At 40.2% G+C, this 14139-nt stretch overlaps 1 protein-coding gene across 1 annotated transcript; it reads left to right on the top strand.

Annotated features, from left to right (window-relative positions):
• The first annotated feature begins 3579 nt into the window (after positions 1-3579).
• IL5 (interleukin 5) lies at positions 3580-5088 on the top strand. The gene is made up of 4 exons (XM_004686703.1): positions 3580-3723; positions 3931-3963; positions 4754-4882; positions 4990-5088. Exons 1-4 carry the CDS (start codon positions 3580-3582, stop codon positions 5086-5088), a joined length of 405 nt encoding a protein of 134 aa, XP_004686760.1.
• Positions 5089-14139: the final 9051 nt, after the last annotated feature.

Below are 14139 nucleotides of genomic sequence, written 5' to 3'. Positions count from 1 at the left end.
AATGCCAATAGTTGCTACACTAAGAGGAAAAAGTTCTGCTTTTATTTTTCCATAATGTTATTTACTTGATAAAAATTTATTTTAGAGCCACGCTTGGGGATTGAAAGAATAGAGGTGAGAGTAGGGTGAGAAGATGCTATCATTTCTCATTTAGTCATCTCAAAATTTTTGTAGCATCATGCCCATTGATTGATTAGAATCACTTCATAGAAAAGTTATTTGACCTTAAATGACCACAATTATGAGTTTTTAGAAACCTGTTGCCAAATTGAAAGCCACTAATTGAGAGAAAGATTTTAAGGCAAAATGATAACCATTCAAACACCCTTTCAACATTACTCAGTCTTTTTTCTAAATTAAATAAGTAATATTTCTTTAAAAGATGGAGCATTGACTGCTAATTTCTTTCTCTTTTAAAATAATATTAGTTTTTTAAAAATGTCAAGGTAATTCACATCATTCTTACCTTGATGGCTGAGCCCTAAGCCTTTGCTTTCTCTGTTTTCCAGAAGTCCTGCCAAAGAGTTTTCTATTAATTTCAGGCTCCCATCCTAGGGAATAGACTCCTTTCATTTCCAAAGTACTGAAATTAATATGTTCAACCAATACTTATTCATTTAGTTATTTAGTTATTATTACTTATTATTATTTAGCTGCTTATGCATTTAGTTATTTACTCAACAACCATTAACTGAGTGCCCACAATACCCTGGTTCTGGAGGATAAAGAGATCAATTATATAAAATCTTTATTCTCAAGGAGTTCACAGCCTAGTGGTGAACTAAAAAGGTCCCAAGTACATGACATTTACGGGATACGTCATCTTTTTCATAATAACAGTAAATATGAATTCTTTTCAACTTGCAATGTGATTTTAATAAATTTTTTTATTTTAATAATTTTAGATTGACAGAAAAGTTGCAAGAATATTACAGAGCTCCTATGTACCCTGAACCCCAAGTTCCTCTTTTGTTCACTTTACTATGATACTTTGTCACCATGAGGTACCAATTTGGTTCTCCTCAGATTAGGGGGGGTTCTTAGTTTTGATAACTATCCTTTTTGTGGTCCTGGATCCCATCCAGGGTACTACAATGCATGTATTCATCATGTCTCTTCAGACGCCTATGAGTTGTGACAGTTTCTCAGGCTTTCCTTGTTTTTGAGAACTTAACTTGTTTTTGAGAAGTTAACTTGTTTTTGAGAACTTAACAGTTCTTTCCTTGTTTTTGAGAACTTAACAAGTACTGGGCAGGTATTTTTCTCTTCAATTAGAGTTTGTGAGATGTTTCTCTCATAGCTAGACAGCGGTTATATATTTGGAGGGAGACTACAGATAAAGTACCATTCTCATCACATCATTTTAAGGTTATGTGCTGTTAACTATAATTTGACCTACCCCTTTTGATGTGGACCTTGATCATCAGGCTGAGATTTGCCAGGTTTCTCTAATGCAAAGTTACCTCTCTTCCAATTCCCTTCCCCTGCCGAATTACTTAAAAAAAGTCATCTTGTATCCCACACTTAAGGGTGACTATACTCCACATTTCCATAAGGATAGCATATTTATATAATTACTTGGAATTATTCTGCACAGGATATTACAATCATTACATGTATAAAGCAATAATTAATATATGGTTCCTGCCTCACTGAGAGAGTTTGCATTTGGGTTGGGGAGATCGGATACTCAGGGGAAAAGTTAATGACATAGAACATTATAAGAAACATAATTTTGTACACTCGTGTTCATAGCAGCATTAGCCACAGTAGTCAAAATGTGGTAACAACCTAAGTGTCCATCAACAGATGAATGGATAAACAAAATATGGTATGGTATAGACACACAAATGGAATATATATATACATACATACATACATACACACACACAAATAAAATATATGTACATACACTTTTCAGCCCTGAAAAGGGAGGAATTCTGACATATGCTGCAATTTGGATGAACATTGTGCCTAGTGAAATAAGTCAGTCACAAAAAAGACAATTACCATGCGATTTCACTTTAATATAGTTACCTAGAATTGCCAATTTCACAGAAAGAATAGAAGTGAGGGCCCTCGCTGGTGGCACAGTGGGTTAAAGTGCTGCACTGTGAAACTGTCCCAAGCCACTGCAGCACAAGCTCTATCCCAGCCAGGGAGGTGACCCACATGGCATGCCAGACCACCTCTGACCTGCCAGCTGTTCCCCTCAGCAGTGTATTCCAGTATATTTGCCTGTTCTGCTCCCCACTCTGTCTCTGGTATGTCCTATCAGCCCGCCTGCACCCCAGTTCTTGTGTGCATAAATAAATAAATCTTTTTTAAAAATAAAAATGAAACATGCAAGCTGTCAGGGGTTGAATGAATGGGTGATGAGGAGTTGTTCAACCACAAGAATTTCAGTTTTACAAAATGAAAAGAGTTTTGGAGATGGAACACATAATTTGTGAATGTGTTGATGTTTTTCACAGTGCAATTAAAAATGTTTAAGATGGGGCCCTCCCTGTTGCACAATGGGCTAAAGTGCAGCACTATGAGGTTGTCTGCAGCCACTGAAGCACAAATTCCATCCCCAACTAGGTAACGCACATGGCACAGCAGACCTCTCCTGTCTGACTCACTGCTCCCCTCAGCAGTGTGTTTCAGTCAATCCACCTGTTCTGTGCCCCACTCTGTCTCTGGTAAATCCTCTCATCCGCCCCACACACCTCTGGCCTGTATTCCAGTTATTGCATGCATAAGTAAATAAGTCTTTTTCCAAAAATGGTTAAGCTATTAAATTTTATGTTGTCTGCATTTCACATGTGAATTTAAAAAAAAAAAAGATATAGAATTTTGAATAAGAGGTTGTCTTTGTTATATAACTACCCCCGTAATAGGGGTCCATAGGTTCATTGGCAATGCCATTTACACAATTTTGGCACATAGCATGATAGACAGTTTTTTAAAAAATATGAATTGTTAACTAAACCCTGAATTGTTATTCACTGTTTGGCCTCAACCACTCTGGTTATGTTTGAGGTCGCCAGTGACAGAAAGGATCCTAATCAAGATTCTAGTGAACATGGCTTGACCCAACTAGTTTGATGATCTCTAATGACTATCTTCCCACCAGTATTTTCAATTCTTTTTAAGGAAGATCAATCTAGCTATAACTCTGACTCTAAGAGAGTTCAGTCAACCTGAAAATAAATTATGCATTATAGCGTAAAATTCTACTTAGTGGTTTATATTATACTTTTTTACACACATTTTAAGAGGAAATTCCACCTGATTTTTAAAAATGCAAACAATGGGGCAATGATGTATCAGTCCAAAGATTTTCTTCTTTAAAAAGTGAGTGTTTTTAAGGGGGAAGAACAGGGATTTTTATTATATTAAAAGATAAAAAGTGAAATTATATTTTGAGATACAATACATTGGAAACATTTAGTTTCACGATTTGCCATTATTAAGTAGTCTCTATCTGATTGTTAGAAATTATTCATTTCCTTAGAGACAGAATAAATTGGTTGGGGATACTAGCTTCTGCTATGCATTTTCTTTGCTAAAGCAAACACTGAGCATTTCAGAGCCATGAGAGCGCTGCTGTGCCTGAGTGTTCTAGCCTTTGAAGCGGCCATGCTTTGTGCCAGTCCCATAGAAAACACCATGAACGGGCTTGTGACAGAGACCTTGATACTGCTCTCTACTCATGAAATGCTGCTCATAGGCAATGAGGTAATTTTCCTTTTGATTGCTACAGGTTTCTAGATGCATAGGTAATAATTTGGGGTGGTTAATTTTTAAGTTCTATAATTAGTGATGAAGTGATTGACGAGAGTTGGTAATATATAATTGAGAGCCACATCACTAGCAATTCTTATTTATATTAACTAATGAATTCCAGAGTGCTTTGAAAATGAATACATTTCCTTTCCTTTACAGACCCTGAGCATCCCTGCTCCTGAACACAAAAATGTAAGTGACCATATAATTAATAAAATGATTGCGTAAATAAGTTTATTGTAAGCAATACAACATTCCTTGTCAGTAGAACTATTTACTTTTCTCTATTTTAAGTGTGCTAATATAAATGTATGCACATTTAATTATTAGGGATAACTTTAGATCAAGTGGGTTCTTTGGTAAAAATGTCAGTTCTCCATCTTCATGAGTCTTGTCAGACATTCTTCCCAGAACTCCAAGGGGTGAGAGGTGCCTTCTAGACTCTGTTCAACTCTGTCTACTGCCTACATTACGTAATGTCTTTTTGAAACCCTTAGTGAACTAGGGTTATATTTTTGGAATTATGGTCAGCAGATATTAACATATACAATGAATGTCCTATATTTATAATCATGTCCACATATTTAAATAATCATACCTAGAAAATGGAATTGTATATGTTTAGAATATGTCATGGTGATACTAAGATTTAAAATATATGGCTTCATTATTCTAAACAGAATAAAATTACCAAAGAGAACTATAAAATACTGATGAGTGTTTACTTAATGGGTAATGTACTTGACTTCCACTTCCTAAACATTTCATTTTTGGTTAAATATTTAATATATATAATTTATAAAATTCCTCATTAATTAAATAAATTTCACCCACTTTTGAGATTTTTTTTTCTCAGTATGAGGTGGTTTGCTACTTGTAAAAGAAAGAAACTTGTAAATAAAACAAAACAAGGCCTAACTTTTGGGGTTAAAATTTATACCTTCTTTTAGTTATTGATATTTTTAAAATCTTCCTTATTTAGCACCAACTATGCATTCAAGAAGTCTTTCAGGGGATAGACACATTGAAGAATCAAACAGTACAAGGAGGTGCTGTGGAAAAACTATTCCAAAACTTGTCTTTAATAAAAAAACATATAGACCTTCAAAAAGTAAGTTAAAAACAATTAGTGGGAACTCATGTATATTTGTCTGGCTGTGCCTATTTTTATAGCAATCAATAGGTTCCTACAATACTAATTGTCTGTTTTTTTCGCAGAAAAAGTGTACAGGAGAAAGATGGAAAGCAAAGAAATTCCTCAACTATCTGCAAGAAATTCTTGGTGTAATAAACACTGAGTGGGCAATGGAAAGTTGAGCCTAATCTGGCTATTGTTATCAAAAGATTTTGGAAGTGGAGGATATTTTATTGTAATGACAATGAGGGTCAACAAAGGGTGGTACCTTCATGTTCAATGTAATTAAACTTCAGAGGCAAAGAATGTTTTGGGGCATAGTGCTGCATTACCATCTCACACAGTCAAAAAACAAATAATGATAATAATAATAATAATAATAATAATAAAATGTTTTAGATAAATTTCAGATATCAGAATCATTGCATATTTTCTTCCAGATGACTCCAGGCAAAATAGATACTTATTTTTTCTTATTTAATGTAACATTCTATAAAGTGTCTGTTAATTTAATGTTATTTATGGAATAATTCAGAATTTGATAATTTAATATTTATTTCTTATTAAGTTACCTTCCAATAAAAAAGTAAACAATTCTGCATCGAGTTGTTATGGTCTCTGTCTTATTTCTCAGGTGTGAGCTTGGAGGAGGGTCTGCAGGTGGCTGACTGAGCATTCCCAGCTCCCTGGTGGCAGGAGCCGCAGGGTGGAAAGGTGCACCGTGAATAGAAGTCACACAAGAGGTCTTAGTGGGGACGTGGCAGTGTCTCAGCCTGATTCCCATTCCTTGGTGTTCCCAGGACCTAGGGTGTTGTAGGTCCTAGGCTAAGAGTTGGGTGACCAATGAATGAATGAATGGGTTTTCCATGACAGGTCATAGAATCAGAATGACTTTTCTAGGCTTCCTGGGAGGGCAACAAGGTAGGAATGCATAAGTAGGTCTCTTCCCAGACTATGAGAGGAATCTGGCAACCAGCCCCATACAATGCTTGTTAGAAAGGGGAGCCAAGAACCCTCACTGTGGAGCCAAGGCACTGCAGCCTCACTGTATCTGGCATTGTGCCAATGACAAAAGGGGCAGAGAAGTGCGATTATCTTTGGAACGCTGGGTTCTAGAAGGGCCCGTCATATTTATTCCCAGAGAAGGAGCAGTATTGGCAGAATAACAGACTTCAATCCGTTTCCTTATGACTATCAGAACCATAATTGGAGGGTCCTCTGCTTGAAAAAATTTCTCAACAATCAGGAAATATTCTTCAACATGAATTTTTAAATCTGTGATAGTGACATTCAACTGTGCCAGTGCAGGCTTCCTTCAACAAATGTTTACTGATCACAGTCTCGATGCTGGGCACTAGGAAGCAGCTGGAGGCCTGTGCTGAGGGGCCTTACAAACAGGAGCCATTACCTGGGTGTCTGTAAGAAGTGCATGTGTGGGGTCAACGGCTTGTGTGAAGCAACCTGAGTACAGAAGGACCAGAACAGTCAGACTTGCAGGTGGGAGAAGGCAAGTTCTGTGGAAGAAGACACGTTTTCCTTCCAGCACCAACCCAGGCAGGGTGGCCAGACTCTGCTGTGGCCCAGGCCCCTAACATGTGGCATCAGCAAACCCCAAGACCTGCAGCTCAGAGGGTGAAAGGGGAAGATGGGACAGCAGAGCAGCACCATGCTCACTGTCCTAGAAATCCGCAGGAAACAGAAAACTCGATTTGCAGACTGACTGTTCATTTATCCAAGTCAGCCAGTATTCACTGGGCTTTGGTATCTTCTAGGACTGTTCAAGAGACCAGGATCCATCAGTAAATTAGACAGACAAAATTCCTTACCCTGCAGACATATATCCTTTTTCAGAAAATATCACTCTTCCATTATGGTCCAATAGAGTAAATCTGGATTTAAGGCTGGAATGTTCTATCTGAAGTCCCATTAATGAAGTCATGCCAATCCACCAGGCCCAGACAAGTTAAAAGCAGCCAGGGCTCAGTGCAATGAACAAAAGGAATGTCGTTGATGAACCACAGCTTTTTAAAGCACTGATGATGATTCTTGACCTGATTCTATGTTCCCTGGAGTAACAAAGCCATCCTCATGACCCCTGGCCAGAGGCAGTGGGATTCCCACAAGTCATATCAACTGTCCCCTCATTTAGGCCTGACCCCTGTGGGGCTCTGGAATCCAGAGCATCTGTGGAAAGGGATCTGGCAGGTTTCACAGAAGGAATGCTTCTGTGGGTATTGCTTTTCCTCTTAAAAGCACATACCAATAAGATAATATCTATTCTTATACCATATTGTGGATGTTCATTGTCATTGTCAGTGAGATGACATAGCAGAAAATTATTTTTCACAATTCTAGAGTGGGAAGCCCAAGATCCAGGTGCTGGCAGGGTTGGCTTCCTCTGAGGCGTGGCTTGCAGGTGCCTGTCTTCTCATTGCGTCCTCACGTGGCCTTCCCTCTGTGCATACACATCCCCAGTCTCCTTCCTCCTACTAACTAATCTCTTCTTAAAAGGACACTAAGATTAAACCAGGGCTCATCTGAGAGATCTCATTGTAACTCACCTCTTTAGAAACCCACTTTCGAAATACAGTCACATTTCAAGGTGCTGGGGCTTAGAGGTTTCATAAAATCACACTAAAAGGAAACATTTTCTTTTGGTGGGATGACACAGGGGCCTATCTCCATGAGCAGTGGACAGATCACATCTCGGATCTCTTTTGGGAAGATACAGACAACAGAAATAGCAGGCTATACATCTGAAAAACAAAACCCTGAAACCAACTTAGGAGGCCCTAGTATTTTTCTGACACTGTCCAACTGCCTGGACCTCCCAGGCAGATCCAATAACACTTAAAGTACCCTGATGTGTGCCCAGCCCTGTAGCCGGCATCTCCACTCTGGGGGGCAAGCCCCGCTGCTGGATGAATAGATTTCACTGGGAAAGCTCCCTGTTCTGGGGGATCCCAAGGAAGCACCAAGAAGCAGGCCAGACAACTTCTTGATGACTGTTCTGATTCTTCAGCTCTACAAGCCACTGTCAGTGCTATTGCTGGCTTACTGAAACAGCTGCCATACCTCTGCTTAAAAAACATTCCTGGGGCCCTCCCTGGTGGTGCAATGGGTTACGACGCAGCACTGCAAGCTAGTCTCAGCCACTTCAGCATGAGTTCGATCCCTGCCTGCCCCGGAGGTGACCCACATGGCGAGGTAGACCTCTCCTGACCCGCCCGCTGCTCCCCTCAGCAGTGTACTTCGCCGATCTGCCTATTCTGCTCCCCACTCAGTCTCTGGTGAATCCTCTCACCGCCCTCCACCCTTGCACCTCTTGCTTATACCCCAGTTTTGTATGCATAAATAAATAAATCTTACAAAAAAAAAAACCGAAAAACCTTTCCTGAATCCTCAATAGAAGTTATAGGAGACATCCATAGAGGAGTAAACAAGAACATCTAACAACTACCTATTCAGAGTTCTAGAAAGGAAATGGGGAAGAAGCCATATCCTTCAGTATTGCAATGGAGAACTTTTCTAGTACCGATGAAAACCTAATCCATACAATGAATTCCAACCAGGATGAACTGAGAGAAACTTATCAAGATACATCACAGTACAAGCCTAAAACACCAAAGGAAAACCAGATCTTAACCTCAGTCAAGAGAAAAAAGGTAGATCAACTACAAAGGACATACAACTAGACTCAAGACAAAACATGGAAGCCAGGTGACAGCAGACTTACCTTCAAAATGTTGACAAGAAAGACCGCTATTGCAGATGTCTAAGATTGGTTAAAAATTCCTTAAGAGGCCCTCCCTGGTGGCGCAGCAGGTTAAAGCACAGCACTGAGAATCTGAAGCCACTTCCGCATGAGTTCGATTCCCGCCTGCCCTGGAGGTGACCACATGGCGCGGCAGACCTCTCCTGACCCGCCCACTGCTTCCCTCAGCAGTGTACTTCGTAGATCTGCCTGTTCTGCTCCCCACTCTGTCTCTGGTGAAGCCTCTCACCACCCCTGAGCCTCTGGCCTGTACCCCAGTTCTGTATGCACAAATAAATAAATTAATTAAAAAAAAATCCTTAAGAAACGAAAATGTACTGAAAACACTTTTTCAAGAAGATACTGTTTGTTAGAACAGCTTTGTTACCGAACGCCAGTCTCAGTTTCCCTCAGCCAATAAAGGGAAACAGAGTTTGAGGATAAGGAAAGTGGTGTTATTTGTCAACAAATGAGGAGGGGAGCAGACTCCGAAAGACCACTGTCCTGCGCTTTGGCAAGTTACAGGGCTATTTATGCAATGTTCAACAAAGAAAAAGGGGAGGTGGGCGAGAGTCCGCAAAGGGGAGGGAGTAAAAGTTAGTGCTGGGATGGAGACCAGTGGGCACCAGCCTTTATTTACACAAAGGCAAACAAAAATGGGGAATCAGTAAGCGTAATGGGGAATCAGCAAGCGTAATGTGCAGGGGCCGCACAGGGAGGAAGAGGAGTCAGGTGTCGGCCAGCTTTCTCACTATTTGCTTTTGTTTGGGATTCCTTTCCTTGACCCTAAACCTGTCAAGAGAAGAGAAACTGCAAGAAAAGGAGAGGAAAAAAAAGTAGACCCACAGTCAATCAAGAGCTCTGGGAAAACCAATTGCATCATAAATTTGTCAAAGGAGACAAATTTGCAAATGCTTATCTGAGAGCCCATTTACTGTATCAGTTTTAGGTTCACAGTGAAATTGAGCAGAAAGTATGAAGAGCCCGCAGATGCCTCTGACTCAACACAGACTCCCCCTCTATCAAATTCTGTACCACAAAGGTCATAATCTATGATTCTATGTAATACCTCACCGTCACTTAAAGAAATAGTTTATAGCAGGATTCCCTTTTGATGTTGTACACTCTATAGTTTTTTGATAAATGTATAATGTCAAAATACTTAATGTGCACCATTATAGTGGACACACATATACACATACGCATGCATATACACATACAGAGTAGTTTCACTGATCTAAAAAAATCCTCTACCTTTCCATCCCTACCTCCCAAAAGCCCCTGGAAACCATTAATATTTTTCCTGTCTTTGTACTTTTACCTTTTCCAAATGTCACAGAGTCATTGCAGAGTGGCTTCTTAGGAACATGTATTTTTAAGTTTCCTCTAGGTTTTGTTCATGGTTTGATAACTCGTTTTCAAGTTCCAGGTATTTATTAATCAGTGTAACCCCCAACACAATACCCCAACATGATTTTGTGTGTTTAGAGGGAAGTATTTTCTGGTTAAGTGGGAAACTGTGCAGGTGGTTTTTGGGAGACCTTTATTTTGAGCAGCTTTATGGTGAAATATTTCATTTAGAAGTCTGGCTTTCGATTTGTTGTCATCTACAGTGACTAAACGGAACTTGTATTGATCACTGGGACCCCGTTTGTTTCCAGGGTTCTGGGTTATTCTTTCTATGCTAAAATGATAAGCGGATTGAACAAAACCAGGACCATAACATGCAGGTTACTCTAGTTCCTTCAGCTCCAGTAAAGACAAAGGGGGGTTGGAGATACGATGCTCTGTGACTTGACTGAGGATCTGGAAGAGCTGAGGTTGCAGGCTAGGCCTTGGGCCATGAAGGAGAGAAGAACAACCTAGAACAAACCTATAAGGCCCAGGGCTAAGTCTTTGCTAACTTGTTTCTTTTTAGCCTTGACAGTTGTTTCTTTTTAGCACTGACAGAGAGAGCCATTGTCTGAATGCATCACAAACTATTTATGGAGTCATTACTGAGGGACATCTGGGTTCTTTCCAAGTCTGGGCAAGTAAATATAAAGCTGTCATAAACACTCAGATGCAGGTTTTTGTGTGGCTCTATGTTAGCAACTTACATCTTAAATCTTCATTGCCGAGTTAGTCCTCCAATGATTTAAGTAGATTTTTAGAACCAACTGACCAGCTTTCCTAATTATTCTTAGCTAGAAGGCTAGTCTGTGCAAATACCAAGAAGTGTGATTGTTAGAGCATAGGGAATGGAAATGTTTAGCTTTTATAAGAAGCTGCCAGACTGTCTGGTGAGGAACATGTGTATACATTTTGTCCATTTTAAAATTAGTTTAAAACATTTTTTAGACAAATAAAAACTGAAAAAGCTTACTACCAATATACTCTTACTAAAAAGGACTTTGATAGAACTTACTTTTGGAATGAGAAAAAATACTTTTGAAAGGTACTTCTGAAATGCAAGGAAGAATCAAACAGTTAATGTTTTATACAAGATGATGTTATCATCCTCCAGAAATTCGGTTAAGAACATTCGGGTAAGAACAGGTCATCTCAATAGAATCTGAGATAGAGTTGGTTTAAATTTGGGTTTTGGTTTTTAAAGGCAAGGTCTATTCTAAATTCTTATTCTTATTATCACTCTTAGAGTATCTTAGAGTGTCACTCTAACAGAGTCTATTCTGGTTCCAACAGGAAGGCTGGATGTATTTACAAGAATCCCTCCGACTATGTAGACACCAAATGCCAACGTCTGCACCTTCATAACATATGAGTACCTAAAACTGCTTAATTTGCAGTCCCTCAGCCCTGCTTTCCTCTCAGATTCTCTGATGCTAGCTTCTCAACCTCTAGACCACTGATAACTAATCAGTAAATGCCTCAAGGCTAAAAGCTATGCCAAATGTCAGGCTCAATTTAATTTAATTTTTAAAATTATGTTTATTATTATTATTGACGTAATGTTCATTTACAATATGGCGTATGTTTGCGAGTTACAGGTTCATGCCTCTACAAATGGATGTTCTCAAACTGTCCCACCAACCCAAGCATCAATAATTTGCAACTGCAGTCCACTGTGTCTTATCCCACCCCTACGCTTGCTGGTAGGTCAGACTCACTTCTAAGCTTCCCTTTAATCCAGGACACAATTTCTTAAATCTTCATTGCTACGTTAGTCCTTTGATTGTTTAAATAGTTTTAGAGCCATATGATGAGCCTCCCTAATTGTTCTTAGCTAGTGGGCCAGTCTGTGCAAGTTGGCAGCCACTGTCTGAGTTGAAACTGTCCTCCAAGTTGCTGCAGAGGCCAGAGAGGTACACTGAATGGGGATATGATGGGGATCACCAGCTGTGCATGTTTTCAGCCTTTCAGGTGTCATTTATACAGGGGTGCAATGTTGGCTTTGGTTTACTATTTTGATCAGTGTGGGCACAGACTAAAGGCCTTCACTTGACTTTTACTTCATGGGTCAGAGAAGTTCTCCCACTAAGCTAAGAATGTTTACATTATTTATATGGTAAAGAACAAGAAAAATAATCAGAGATGTAAAAAGACTCATGCCGGCCCTCCTTGGTGGCACAGCAGGTTAAAGCACAGCTCTAAGAACCTAAAGCCACTTCAGCATGAGTTCGATCTCCACCTGACGCGGAGGTGACCCACATGGCACAGCAGACCTCTCCTCACCCACCCGCTGCTCCCCTCAGCAGTGTACTTCATCGATCTGTGTGTTCTGCTCCCCACTCTATCTCTTGTGAATCCTCTCACCGCCTCTTCACCTCTGGCCTGTACCCCAGTTCTGTATGTAGAAATAAATAAATCTTAAAAAAAAAAAAAAGACAAAGATGATGATCATACCATGTATAAGGACACTTGTCCTACAAAAGTGCCATTCTAACCAGAAAATTATGGTGGGATTTAGGTTTTCTTGGTATCAGTGTCAGTTCAGAACTCATATGTATCAATTGCTAAAATATCTGATTTTTTTCCTTCACCAGTGCATGGATACTCTAATGAATGCCCCTTTGTTAAGTGATTGAAGAAAGGACAAATGCTTATTGCATGCACAAGCAGTGGGATTGTGGGGTCCTCCTGCTTATTGAATGAACATTGGATTTATGAACTATCTTAGATTTGGAAAATGGATGAAGGGCCTGATTTTCCATTGTGGTAGCTCACATCAGGCCTCTATCCACAGGCTCTTGATGGTGAGTATGTATACACTGGATACCATGCTGACTGATTATCCACCTCTCTTGCATCTAAGAACATTTTATTGTATTAATACTCATTGTAACTCCTAAGGGACAAGGATTAAAACGACTCGATTGCCAGTATAATTTTGCTGCTCCTTGTAGTAATTATGTTCACTGTGCCCTGTTGGTTAAATGTTCCCAGCCTGCCTGGCCTCTGAGTTTGCAGGAATCCCATCTTACCCACTGATATCAGAGAGCCTTCATTACTGGTGATATCCCCTTCTTCGAACCAGCTTACAGCGAACACGTGTTACCAAGCTGTGCAGTGACAACTGCTTCTCCTCACTAGCACATCCTCCACTGGGTTGGTGAAAAGAGCATTGTATGTGCCTTCCAAGGAACAAAGACAGAAGCTGGATTCTCAGGCTATACACAGTAAGTCCATTTAGTAGTCTTGTTTCCCTGAGCTATCAGCTTTCCAACACTATGGGAAGGAAGCTGTGGCATCTCTGTTTCCTATTTCTTAGGTCATATTTTGTAGGTCAGGATTAGGTCATATCCTATCAAAGTTAGGTTTCAAAGCCAGCAAACTCTTAGGAACAGCTCCAGATGGCCTTGCCAAAATCCTAAGTCAGAGAGAGTTCAACCCTATGCCACTCTCTTTTTTTTTCTATGAAGAGTGGCCGGATCTACAGCTTCTGGTCTTCTATTTCCCTGCCAAGACTACATATCAGTGGTGAAGCTACTGCCTATCAGTTTCAAACTCACAGTCATTAATGTGCTAGATCTGGGATTCTGCAAATCAATTCCTCCTTTGTTGAGGTTCTACTAGGATCTGTCAGTAGGGGGTGCTAGACTAGGAAACTGGGCAAGAACGGATTTGTTCCTTCCTACTTGCTTCCTGTACCTTGTTTTTTTTTAAAGATTTATTTATTTATACATACAGAACTGGGGTACAGGCCAGAGGTGCGGGGCGGTGAGAGGCTTCACCAGAGACAGAGCGGGGAGCAGAACAGGCAGATCTACGAAGTACACTGCTGAGGGGAGCAGCGGGCGGGTCAGGAGAGGTCTCCTGCGCCATGGGGTCACCTCCGGGGCGGGCGGGAATCGAACTCATGCGGAAGTGGCTTAAGCTTCTTAGGGCTGTGCTTTAACCTGCTGCGCCACCAGGGAGGGCCCCTGTACCTTGTTTTTGTTTCCTACTCCTGTTCCTAGTCCTAATCCTAATATTAACTGTTGCCACAGCAGCAGTTTGTTTCAGAAAAGCAGCTGATTACACAAAGACCAGACAGTTT

Source organism: Condylura cristata, unplaced genomic scaffold (assembly GCF_000260355.1).
Source record: "Condylura cristata isolate star-nosed mole 26May11 unplaced genomic scaffold, ConCri1.0 scaffold00021, whole genome shotgun sequence".
NCBI classification, from domain to species: Eukaryota; Metazoa; Chordata; class Mammalia; order Eulipotyphla; family Talpidae; genus Condylura; species Condylura cristata.
Note: the sequence above shows the minus strand (reverse complement) of the source record. Positions and strands in the feature narration are given on the sequence as shown.